Raw genomic sequence first — 13588 nt, 5'->3', positions numbered from 1 at the left:
TTTTACCCGAAGATGTTTCTCTGAGCTAGTGTATTTACCCTGAAGATGTTCTCCTGCCTGAGCTAGTGTATTACCCAGAAGATGTTTTTCTTTTCCTATCTCTTCTCTCGTTTCATTCAGTATTTGGTCAATTCAAGTTCAAGCACACATGATTCCACTAAATTAATTCGCAAACCGTCGAGTAGTTGAATCAGGTGTGCTGGGCTGGAATGGAACACAATTTGTGAAACCTGCTGGGATCACACAAGCTTCTGCGAAACATGGTTCTAATTTTCCTATGTTCTCTACTCCATATTGCAATCACATTAGTAAACGTATTATCATAATATGGTATAAACGTTTCAAGTAATCTTAGTGACTGAATTTACCTTCTTACAGTTCGCACCATTAAGTTGACATCAACAACACAATACAAGATCGGCAAGCTATTTTAGTTTGCATGTTTTGCTCATGTACAAAATAGCCCTTATACCGTAACTCTGTCGACAACAAATTATAATTATAGCCTAAGGGCAGGTGCGCAATGCTGTCGGGGTACGCAAATAAAAATGTGATTCACATTTGTATATATATATATAATAATATAATTTATTTTTTTTCCTTCCACATTTTCAAACAGTAATCTTTAATTTTCCAAGGAGCTAAACATTTGGGTGAGGTTTTTTTCTCGCCTGAGTAGCCTCGTTTCACTGCCAAAAATCAACAATTTACCATCTAGTCTTCAGCGAAGGACAACACAATGTCAAATACAAGTAGCCTAGTCAAATAATTAACATGATTCTTTTGTGTGCAAATTACTCAAGCTTACGGACATGTCAAATGTGATATAGCAAAGCACTGAGTGAGCTGGGTGCGTAATTACGCAGGTACTTTCCCGAAACGGACGACACAAACAACTGATCATTATCCTTTCATGCCCTGCCTCCAGTCCACTTACCGATATCTGAACAGAGAGCCTCATCGAAATGCAACAAGCAGTTCTGTGAAATTTTATTTAACCAGAAACCACTGCCAGATTTCTGGCAAGGCCTTGGCAAATCGCGCTGTTAAAGACACCTGATGCATTTTGCAACCACGTACCTATGTGAGAGTGGATTCTCGGCCCTCACTAGCATGAACACTAAATACAGGCTCTCCAATGAACAAATAATGTTTATTATAGTAAGATGGTTAAATAAAGAGCTAAATGATTGATTATTATTATATTATTATTTTTGGCCCTGGTTCTATAAGAGCTCTTTGTCACTTCCCACGAGCCGGGTTGTGACAAAATCACACTAATTTTTTATGTTTAATAAATGTATCGTATAATGTGTGTGTGAGACAAAGGCTTGACAAGAGATTGGAATAAACAACATTTGAGAGTGCGCTGACCCTGGTGCTAGAGGGGGTACAGCTGGAGGTTGAATGTTTGAAGGGGTACGGGACTATAACAAGTTTGGGAACCACTGGTCTAATGTGATTTCTCATGTTGAAGACAGAGCTTGTCTACACCTTGTGGCCCTGCAAGTGGCCAGACCTGGGTTATAACCAACTCACCACCATCTCAGTATACATGTTTCAGGGACAACCTCTCAGCACTACACCTGTATAACAACCTAATCACAACTATTGTGTCATCATTTCATCACCTCTCATTTCAGCCCCTCTCTGGATCTACACGTAGTGAACTTAAACCAACAACAAAATACTTGATCTAAAGGCTGTTCAGCCCCTCGTACGTTTTACCAAATTGGAAGGAGTTGTATATTGGTAAGAACAACTTTACCTCGTTTGAATCAAGGAAAATATCAAACATGTCCGTAGGGCTGAGGCTGCTGGACGTATCCCAGAATCCATTGGAAAGGTTCCAGGCATCACAGCAGATGTTCTTCCTAACCTTCAGAATTTAAACCTCTTCTATTGTGGACAAAATGGAAGCATGGAATGGGATGTTAGCAGGCAGGTCTTTTCTGGGTGACATATACTTGCTAGACCCGAGTGGCGTCCAGATATCTTTAGAGGATATGAGTATGGTACTCCAAAGCCAAGTCTTCGTTAACATCTCGGACASTTTTTCTAATTTAGGGAGAAAGACATCCTTTGCTATAAAAGAGGGCAATATTGCCTGTCACATATCTACTCTGAGTGTACTTTGACTGAAAAAAATAACATCAGTTTTTTATCTGAGGAATTGCTGTAGTCGCTGCAGTCGGCGCCCCAAAAAAGCTTGATTTATCAGACATTAATATGTCTGATCTGTCTGACTCATCATTCAGATCCATTAAGCAGCTGATAAATCTAAGACTAAGCCACAACAAGCTTTAATCTGGAACAAATGCCATAAGGAATCTCCCAACTCAAAATTTCTTGGATCTCAGTTTCAATAACCTCAATACTCTGGATTGCTCAGATTTTGCCAATCGAACAGGATTCATACAACTCGTCCTTTACCACAATAAGATGTGTCCTCCAGGATTTGAAGGAAGGACCCTTTTTTTCACCTTTATTTAACCAGGTAGGCTAGTTGAGAACAAGTTCTCATTTACAACTGCGACCTGGCCAAGATTTTTAAAAAGCAGTTCGACACATACAACAACACAGAGTTATACATGGAATAAACAAACATACAGTCAATAATACAGTAGGAAAAAAATGAATGAAAAAACCTTGAATGATGCTTTCAATAGAGACCCTGCAGTTGAATGGAAATAAGCTTAACCTAATCAATAAAAGAAGACTTTAAAAGTTTACAATCACTCAACAGTTTGGCTTTTATAGACAATCAAATGACCAGTATGGAAAATGGGGAAATTGAGGGATTGGTCAACCTTACAACCCTCACTCTGGCTGCAAATAAAATCCCTTCACACATACACTACCGTTCAAAAGTTTGGGGTCACTTAGAAATGTCCTTGTTTTTGAAAGAAAAGCTAATTTTTTGTCCATTAACATAACATGAAATTGATCAGAAATACTGTGTAGACATTGTTAATGTTGCAAATGACTATTGTAGCTGGAAACAGCTGATTTTTAATGGAATATCTACATAGGCGTACAGAGGCCCATATCAGCAACCATCACTCCTGTGTTTCAATAACACGTTGTGTTAGCTAATCCAAGTTTATCATTTTAAAAGACTAATTGATCATTGGAAAACCCTTTTGCAATTATGTTAGCACAGCTGAATACTGCTGTGCTGATTAAAGAAGCAATAAAACTGGCCTTCTTTAGACTAGTTGAGTATCTGGAGCATCAGCACTTGTGGGTTCGATTACAGGCTCAAAATGGACAGAAACAAAGTACTTTCTTCTGAAACTCGTCAGTCTATTATTGTTCTGAGAAATTAAGGCTATTCCATGTGAGAAATTGCCAAGAAACTGAAGATCTCGTACAACGCTGTGTACTACTCCCTTCACAGAACAGCGCAAACTGGCTCTAACCAGAATAGAAAGAGGAGTGGGAGGCCCCGGTGCACAACTGAGCAAGAGGACAAGTACATTAGAGTGTCTAGTTTGAGAAACAGACACCTCACAAGTCCTCAACTGGCAGCTTCATTAAATAGTACCCGCAAAACACCAGTTTCAACGTCAACAGTGAAGAGGCGACTCCGGGATGCTGGCCTTCTAGGCAGAGTTGCAAAGAAAAAGCCATATCTCTGTCCAGTGTGTTCTTTTGCCCATCTTAATCTTTTATTTTTATTGGCCAGTCTGAGATATCGCTTTTTCTTTGCAACTCTGCCTAGAAGGCCAGCATCCCGGAGTCGTGATCCTGATGTTCCTGGAAGAGATCCCAGACCAGCAGCTCTCTTCCTACCACCGCATGAGGAGGTTGCTGAAGAAACCGACCTACCTGAGCTGGCTCAGAGCTGGGGAACACACCAGGGTCTTCTGGCAGAAACTCCAGGTGGCTCTGGAGACCAGGGACTCCATCCTCATGTAATAACCTGTAACCTAGATATTCTGAACTTTATCAGAAAAGTTATGATATTAACATGACAACGTTATAGACAAATGTCCATCCATTTTATATGAATTCTGAATTAAAAATGTATTAATTAATTAAATTAATAACATTTTATTTTTGTGTCAAATTGACAATTGGCAACACATCCCTTATGGGATTAATTGACACATAAACAAACATTACAATAATTCACTGTGGTAATTAAATGATAATTCTCTATAATTAGAAAGTCAGCTAATATACTTGAATTAAGTTACATACCTACCCATCTAAGTGAATATTGAACTAAATGTGAGTAGGCCACTGGAAAAATTTTTTTTATTTACTTAGCTTTGCCTAATATCATTGGTGTTTTTTTTAATTCATGTATAATTATTACAACAGAGTGTCCTACCTTATTTTCGGTTGTTAATTTGTGGAGGGAAATCCCCTTTGACTTGTAATGTTCTAATGTTCATGATGAATAAAAGTTTGTAAAAATGTGTCAGTTATGCTTCATTTGAACTAGTGTAAGAAATTGTAATAGATACTGGCAACTTGTTTTAACAACTTCTCAACACAAGCTATACTTGACACAACATGCACCCATCCCCCTCTATACCCCCACACTTCGTACCCTTAATGATAATAACCACAGACCCACACACACTCCCCTCCCCCATGAACAGGCCCCTGCTAAAACAGAACGCACATGCATTCTGCTCGAGGTTGAGACTCTAAGACAAAGAACTATGTTAAGAGCCAATGGAACGTCGACATCAGGCCCGAACAGGACTACCCACGACCCAGATCGACCAATCAGAAGGCCAGACTACAAGATCAACCTACTTCATTTATTGCATATATAATCAGCACAATATGTTTAGGGCTCTCTTTTCCGACAATTCCATACGAGTCAGACAGAACGGGGCCGTGCTGCACGATTTCTAAGATATCTTTACCTGTGAATAAACTGCCTTATTATACAATATCCACCTCGTCCTATGTCTCAACTTGATCTCCTGTCTCCAGTAAATGTTTTATCAACACTAGCAAGCCGCTTGTTAGCTAATACTAGCTAGCTGACAACCTAATGAACAATAATGAATGCTAGCTAGCTGACAACCTAATGAACAATAATGAATGCTAGCTAGCTGACAAGCTAATTAAGATAACTAATGCTAGCTAGCTGACAAGCTAATGAAGATAAATAATGCTAGCTAGCTGACAAGCTAATGAAGATAACTAATGCTACCGAGCTGACAAGCTAATGAAGATAACAAACGCTAGCTAGCTGACAAGCTAACAACGCAAAACACTCAGATGAAGATAGGTAACTAAGCTATCAAATCAAATTGTATTTGTCACATGCACCGAATACAACAGGTGTAGGTAGACCTTACAGTGAAATGCTACCTTACAAGCTCTTAGCCAACAATGCAGTTTTAAGAAAAATACCCCCCCAAAAAATAAGAAATAAAGTAACAAATAATTAAAGAGCAGCAGTAAATCAACAATATCTAGCTAGTTTGCTAGGTTAAATCCACATGATGATCTTGATGTAATTTTAACTACACACTATCCGTTCAGCCTCTATGATTACAACAAGGCAAGCATAACGATGCAAATCTCCAGGACAGACCTCCTCCATATGACAAAGTGCCATCTGACATCACAATTTCAGTGTGTAGAGTGGCAAGTCTACCACTAGAGGGAATGCCATCTCTATAAATGTCAAGTTCACAACACTCTGTAACTTCAAAAGCCTGTCTGCTATGGAAACGTAACCACAAGTACAGTGACTGTAGACTTGGAAACATTTATGAACACTGTCTGTGTGGTGTTGCCTGTGGTCGATGTTGAAAGACTCTCAGGGAGTGTAGCTACCTCCTGTGGCTCCTCTGCTCATCCACCTGCCACAGAACCTCAGATATGCACACAACACAATGATTATGCAACTCATTTTTTCTCTCTCGAGGATTGTTTAAGTACTTATATTACATTGAATTATATTATGTGAAATATTAATTCGTCTAAGGTGGTAGCTGGATAAGGAGCATCAGCGTTGAGCTCACTGAACTGTTGAATGGACACTATCAGATGTGCTGTTGAATGGACACTATCAGAGATGTGCTATTGAATGGACACTATCAGATGTGCTGTTGAATGGACACGATCAGATGTGCTGTTGAATGGACACTATCAGAGATGTGCTGTTGAATGGACACTATCAGATGTGCTGTTGAATGGACACTATCAGAGATGTGCTGTTGAATGGACACTATCAGAGATGTGCTGTTTTGCTTATGGAGTGATCATAGAGTGGAGTTTCAGGGTTAGAGTAGTCTAGTCCACCACCCGTCTCTCTCTCTCTCTCTCTCTCTCTCTCTCTCTCTCTCTCTCTCTATGTTATGGTTGGTGTGTTGGTTTAGGGTCAGGGAACTCAGGGATAGCGGAATACTGATTGAAGCAGAGAATTAGCATGTAGTGGGATGAACATGATATCTGTGTAGTTATCATGCTCTCTAGTGGTGTATGCCTGAGTATGTCTACTGGATAATTGCATTACTCAATCAGGAATGTCTTCGAAAGCATTACAGGCATTGCAGCAATAGATTGGTCATCTGCAGCACACATAGAGCAGATGTACCACTTCTTAGATTTGATTTAAATGAGAATGACAGATCTGTAACACACATTTCTATGTGAATTTCTCCAAAAAGCTATAAATGGAAATGCACCCTAGCAGGCTATGGTTGCATCTATTTTCTAWGCAAACTTTCTAAATGTCGACAACAACAAAAAAAATCACTGTCCAAGTTAACCGGAAACATAGCTAATGATTCCAGCAAGCCCACCCCAGTGAGTTCTTCCAACGTGGGTTATTGCGTTTTTCCTGGTCACACCTACAATTATGCGAATTGTGCTCCAAGTGACAACGGCAAACTGAGACGGAGTTGTGGGTGGCGACACAGACAAGAGGCGTTTCTGGGTCATTCACGTGTGAAATAATTACAAAACAGCTCTGCGTGAAGTTTGAGATAGAGAAACTTTCTCGGTGCAAGACATTTCGTTCGTGTGTCGGTCCGCTTGTTATTTATTTGCAGCTATTCGGTAACACATGCAGCGTCAGGACACTGTTGACGATTGAGAGCACTTTGTGGGGAGATAGAGTGGGCGTCCGCGACTCCGCTTCTTGCCAGGGGTGTAATCATTAGTCCAAAACGTTTTGGAACGGAAATCGTTTACTCCAAACGGGAAACGAGAGTTTCTCAATAGGCACATTTAGGAAGGTCCTTCCCCGTTTGGTTTCTAGTGAATACACCCCTGGCAACGCTCCGAAATCACAAGTGAGACGCTCAGCTAAACCAAACCTAATCGAATTGAGACTTAACATATGGTTCAAACAGAGGACTTACTTCCCGGGACAGAGAACTCTTTGGAGCCGAAGTCATAAAAGCACAGGTGGCAGAGTAACCGCAGGACATCGAGGTAATACATTTTACCCCCACCGGTTCTTTTTTTTGTTTACACTATAGTGTTTACATGGAGTTAATAAACCCCCCCTCCGGTGGGATTGAGATAGAGATACGACTTCTGTTTTAATATAGTCAGCAGCCGTCTCAACAAGATGTTGTAATGTCACATACACTGTATAGGTGCAGTGAAATGTAGTTTTACAGAGTCAGCCATAGTACAGTACCTCAGGAGCAAATTATGGTAGATGCCTTGCTCCAGGGCATATCGACAGATTCCCTCTCCCCCACAACACTTGTTGGCTCGGGTATTCGAACTAGCGACTTTTTGGTTACTGGCCCAATGCTCCAACCGCTAGGCTACCTGACACTCATGTAATGCCTTATAGGCAGCCCAAGTTTAAGATGTTATTTATACCCAAGATAAACACTGAATGTTTAGCAGATGTTACCGCAATAACATCTGCTAAACACGTATATATGTGACCCAATACAGTTTGATTTGAGAGTTATAACTTGAAATACACAATGTTGAAAACATAACATGGAGAATACATATTGCTGTTAAAATTTTTAAATCAGTCTCACTCACATGTGATCTTTTGTCACAATACTGTATGTCATTTAGATGTGGGTCAAGTTGCAGGGAGACGATTCACTCAAATCAGTACAAATCTGAACARGCCTCAGTAGACTGGCGTGGCTACAGTGTATCTAATTATTGCAGCCAAGGGGCCAACACATTTATGTTAAGGTCTTTTCATTTCAGTTGAAAACTAATAGGTGCTTTCAATATGTCACGTGAATATCACCAGGGGGGGGGGGGGAGCACAGCTTTCTCTTGAGCTCACATTAAATGTGGCGTGGACTCGGCAGCAATGGACATGGCACTTGTGATCATACATACTCATAATCTCTGTTCAAAAGTAGAACACTATTTTAGAACACTACTCAAAAGTAGAACACTATTTTAGAACACTACTCAAAAGTAGAACACTATTTTAGAACACTACTCAAAAGTAGAACACTTTTAGAACACTACTCAAAAGTAGAACACTATTTTAGAACACTACTCAAAAGTAGAACACTATTTTAGAACACTACTCAAAAGTAGAACACTATTTTAGGGAATAGGGTTGTTTTTGGGATTCGGCCCCTGTGTTTCTACCTGTAGCTGTACAGACTTGTGAGCATGTCAAGAGTGGCTGGTTTTGACTCAGCAGCTTGCAGCCTTAACTCTGTAGAAGTGTACCAATGATATGAAACAGTACACTGTGCCCCTGATGAATTTCTACATTTTCTGTGATTGTCCAATTTTTGATCTTCCTCTCTCTCTCCTTTCCCCTCCCCGTCTCTCTGTTTCCTTTTACAGACTGTTCTTTGCTGCAGTCTTTCCTCCAGACTCTCTCTCTCTTTCGTCTTCCATTTCCCATACCCGCTTGGCTTCCTTTCTCTGGTTCTCTACCTGCACCTATATCCCTCCTTCCATCCGGCCATCCATCCTTCCTTGAGTCTCCCTCCAATCCGGCGGCGCTGCCATCATGCGTCGGTTCAGCTCAGAGGGGTCCCTACTGAATATGGACTTCCTGCCGTGGAAGAAGGTGGAGCTGAAGAACCAGAACTACCACAGCCGGGACGGGGAGTCAGGCACCTACACCCCCCACCTGGGGGAGGACGAACTGGACGGGCGAACCACCTCTCTCCCCCCCACTCCCCTCATCCTGGAGCCTGAGGCCAGCCCTGGGAGGACACCGGGGAGGGGGGAGCTGGGCAAGGAGCACAGCGTCAGCGTGGAGAACGTCACAGACCTGGGGAAGCCAGAGGGTAAGGGTCATCTGAGAGTGGTGAACCTCAGTGAAGGATGCAGGGCGTACAGTGACGGCCAGTTGGCGCCGGCGACTTTGGGTAGCAGCACAGAGAGCGTGGGCAGGCACGGCCGGCCTCCGCCCTCTCCCTCGTACTCAACCTCTGGCTCCAGCCCCTTCTCCTTCAAGTCACAACAACGGTCCCACGCCAGAGCCAAGCTGTCCGCAGCCAAGCTACATCTGAAGAGCCTGTTTGGGCAGGTAAAGAGTGATGTGGGAGGTCAGGGTCACTAGAGGAGTGGTCTCTGACAGTGTGTTTGGTATTGGATGTGTTAGGCTACTGTATGGGAATGAATAGCTTGTGTGTGTGATGGCTTTTGACTACTTTAGTTCTAGCTTAGTTCTAGATTAGTTCTAGTTCTACATTAGTTCTAGATTAGTTCTACATTAATTCTACATTTGTTCTACATTAGTTCTACATTAGTTATATATTCGTTCTACATTAGTTATATATTCGTTCTAGATTAGTTCTAGTTCTAGATTAGTTCTAGTTCTAGATTAGTTCTAGTTCTAGATTAGTTCTACATTAGTTCTACATTAGTAGCGTAGAGTTGTTATAGTTCTAAGGATTAGTTCTACATCTAGTTCTACATTAGTTCTACATTAGTTCTACATTAGTACTACATTAGTTCTAGTTCTATTCACATTAAGTTCTACGATATAAGTATCTAGTTCTAGATTAGTTGCTACATTACAGTTCTAGTTCTACATTAGTTCTAATTAGTTCTAGTTCTACAGTTAGTTCTACATTGTTTTCTAGAGTTCTACATTAGGTTCTACATTAGTTTTTACATAAGTTCTGGTCAAGCATTTGAGGTTTACATACGTTCTACAGAGTGGTCTACATTAGTTCTAGTTGTGTCTACCATTAGTTGTTAGTTCTACATTAGTTGTTAGTTCCCATTAGGTCTAGCATTAGTTTGCTTACATTGGTTCTAGTTCTACATTAGTGCTAGTTCTAACGATTAGTTCTATAACAACATTAGTTCTATGAATTGTGTTGATCTAAGTGAGCGCAATTAGTGTTAGGTGTTCTACGAGTTAGTGTCCTAGGACGATGTTGAGTTTCTAGGAGTTAGTTCTAGTTCTTATGAGTTCGGTGTCTAGGATTTTAAGTTGCTAGTTTCTAGAGGTTAGTTCTAGTTGTCTACATTAGTTCTACCGTTATGACAGTTCGTTCCGCCATCTCAGTTGATGAGGGTTGCTAAGGATTCGAGTTCTACACTAGGTGTATAGATCTACATTAGTTGCTATATTACTTCTAACATTGAGTTCTACAGCAATAGTTCTGAGCAGGTTGAGTTCTGAGTTCTAATTCAGTTCTAGCAGTTAGGTGTCGTAAGGGTTCTAGGATGTAGTCGTCAGCAGTTAGTTCTAGTTCTTACGGATTGAGTTCGTTACAGTTAGTTTCATAGTTCTAGCGCACTTAGTTTTACTACGTTCCTAGGCATTAGTTTTTACATACTCGTATCTAGCAGCTGTCGTTTTAGGTTCTACATTAGGTTCGATACAGTTAGTGTTCTAGCATTTGAGTTCTACAGTTAAGTTTCTACATTGGGTGGTTAGTAGTTGCTAGAGTCATTATGGTGGCCTAGTTCTTGACATTGCCTCTCTACATTAGTTCTAGTTCGTCAACGCTTCCAGTTTCTAGTGATCTAGACAGTTGAGTTTTGGTCTAGGTGTCTACATTGTAGTTCTAGTTGCTATATCATTACGTTCTATCTTTAGTAGTATTTTTAGTTATTGAGTTATGCGAAGGTGTCTAGTTGCCTAGAGTCGGTTTGTCTAGATTTGGCTTACGACGAGTTCTCTAGGATGTAGTGTGTTCTACGTGTCGTTCTACAGTTAGGTTGCTAGTTCTAGGCATTTGCTCTTATGGATATTAGTTCATTCTCTCAGAATGGCAGTTTCCTACATTAAGTAGGTTAGGTTCTGAGCATTAGTTGCTAGACAGTTAGTTTCTACATGTAAGTTCTAGTTCGCGAGTGTTAGTTCTTAGATTCATTATTAGTTAAGAGTTGCTACAATTAGCTTTCTAATTAGTCTGCTTGAGTTCTATATGTCAAGTTCTACATATGAGTTGCCTAGTTCTACATTAGGTTCTAGCATTAGTTCTGATGTTGTCTAGTTATCTACATTGTTCTAGTTCTAGCATAAGTTCTACATTAGTTCTACATTAGTTCTACATTAGTTTCTAGTTCTAATCTAGTTCTATCGTTCTACATTAGTTCTAGTTCTACATTGGTTCTACATTAGTTCTACATTAGTTCTAGTTTTTCACATTATGTTGTAGTTCTACATTAGGTTTCTAGTTCTACATTAGTTCTCTACATTAGTTCTAGTTCTACTATTAGTTCTAGTTCTACATTAGTTCTAGTTCTAGCATAGCTACATTAGTTAGTTCCACTAGGTTCTAGTTTGCATAGTCTTGCTCAATATGTTCAGAAGTTCTACATTAGTTCTAGTCTATTAGTATCTAGGTTCCCCACATTTAGGTTCGTATGTTGTCTACAGTTAGAGTTCTTGTTGCTGAGATTAGTTGGCTAGATTAGTTCTCACATTAGGTCTAGGTTCTGGTTCGATTAGTGTGTCTGATTGGTGTCTGACATTTAGTTGAGTGTCTAGTGTTGTGGTGTTAGTTCGTGAGGGCCCATTAGGTTCTGCGGTTCTATCATTGGTTCTAATTAGTTCTGACATTAGGATGTCTAGGTTCACATTTAGGTTCGTAGTTCTACAATTAGTTGCGTAGATTAGTTCTGTTCTACATTAGGTTCTACATTGAGTTCTAGCATTAAGTTTTTAGTTCTGACGGATTAGTTCTACGCATTGGTGCTAGTTCTAGCATTCGTTTCTAGATTAGGTTTCTTCATAAGTTTAGTTCTCTTACGTGTCGTAGCAATTGAGTTCGTAGGTTCTATACGCGCAGTTAGTTCTACATTAGATTCTGAGTTCATACGATGTGGTTCTGAGCCTTAGTGTTCTTAGTTCCAATTATTAGTTCTAGTTCTACATTAGTTCTAGTTCTAGATTAGTTCTACATTAGTTCTAGATCTACATTAGTTCTACATTAGTTCTAGTTCTACATTACTTCTAGTTCTATATTAGTTCTAGTTCTACATTAGTTCTTGTTCTAGATTAGTTCTAGATTAGTTCTACATTAGCTCTAGTTCTACATTAGTTCTAGTTCTACATTAGTTCTAGTTCTAGATTAGTTCTAGCTTTACCACTGAGTGAGCAGAGTTTGCACATTTTAGACCATTTCATTGGAGTCTGGTGAAATCTCTACCCCTCCCGGGGCACAGGAGGAGCTAAACAAATGCACCCCCTGTAGTATCCTGCACCCCCTGTAGTGTCCTGCACCCCCTGTAGTATCCTGCACCCCCTGTAGTATCCTGCACCCAGTGGTGTAAAAAGTGCCCAATTGTCATACTTGAGTAAAATACCTTAATATAAAATGACTCAAGTAAAAGTGAAAGTCACCCAGTAAAATACTACATGAGTAAAAGTCTAAAAGTATTTGGTTTTAAATATACTTAAGTATCAAAAGTAAAATGTAATTTCAAAACTAAACTTAAGTATCAAAAGTCAAAGTAAAAGACTGAATATGAAATGCTTTATACTATCTCAACCGCACACATTTACGTTTTTAGTCATATATTCAAAATTTGATTGAAATTATGTGTAACTCATTAAGCGCTATTAAAATCCATAATTTTATCCTTTGTTTAAAAACATCTGCTAAATGGCAAAACCAATGAATACCAAGTCTGGTAGTGGCAAGTCCTTCTCCTATTTCCCATGTATGTTGGCACACACGTTGAACTCAACTACGTCTTTCCCAGAAACAACTTTGGATGTTTTCTTATGACGACGATGACATAAAAATATTGCTCAAACAGAACTTCCTTAAATGATATACACTGCTCAAAAAAAATAAAGGGGAACACTTAAACAACACAATGTAACTCCAAGTCAATCACACTTCTGTGAAATCAAACTGTCCACTTAGGAAGCAACACTGATTGACAATAAATTTCACATGCTGTTGTGAAAATGGAATAGACAAAAGGTGGAAATTATAGGCAATTAGCAAGACACCCCCAATAAAGGAGTGGTTCTGCAGGTGGTGACCACAGACCACTTCTCAGTTCCTATGCTGCTTCTGGGCTGATGTTTTGGTCACTTTTGAATGCTGGCGGTGCTTTCACTCTAGTGGTAGCATGAGACGGAGTCTACAACCCACACAAGTGCTCAGGTAGTGCAGCTCATCCAGGATGGCACATCAATGCGAGCTGTGGCAAGAAGGTTTGCTGTGTCTGTCAG

At 40.0% G+C, this 13588-nt stretch overlaps 1 protein-coding gene and 1 pseudogene across 1 annotated transcript in view; both read left to right on the top strand.

Annotated features, from left to right (window-relative positions):
• Positions 1 to 1407: 1407 nt before the first annotated feature.
• LOC112071961 (toll-like receptor 13) lies at positions 1408 to 3921 on the top strand (annotated as a pseudogene).
• A 2981-nt stretch (positions 3922 to 6902) lies between these two features.
• The window catches only part of LOC112071960 (regulator of G-protein signaling 1), a 33520-nt gene continuing 26834 nt past the window's right edge, over positions 6903 to 13588 (top strand). The window contains exons 1-2 of the mRNA XM_024139370.2: positions 6903 to 7416; positions 8773 to 9466. Of these exons, the coding sequence (XP_023995138.1) occupies positions 8942 to 9466 (525 nt within the window). The 5' untranslated portion in view covers positions 6903 to 7416; positions 8773 to 8941. The remainder of the gene's footprint in view (positions 7417 to 8772; positions 9467 to 13588) is intronic.

The sequence above is a fragment of the Salvelinus sp. IW2-2015 genome, unplaced genomic scaffold, assembly GCF_002910315.2.
Source record: "Salvelinus sp. IW2-2015 unplaced genomic scaffold, ASM291031v2 Un_scaffold1785, whole genome shotgun sequence".
NCBI lineage: Eukaryota > Metazoa > Chordata > Actinopteri > Salmoniformes > Salmonidae > Salvelinus > Salvelinus sp. IW2-2015.
This window is presented reverse-complemented; position numbering and strand designations above follow the sequence as displayed.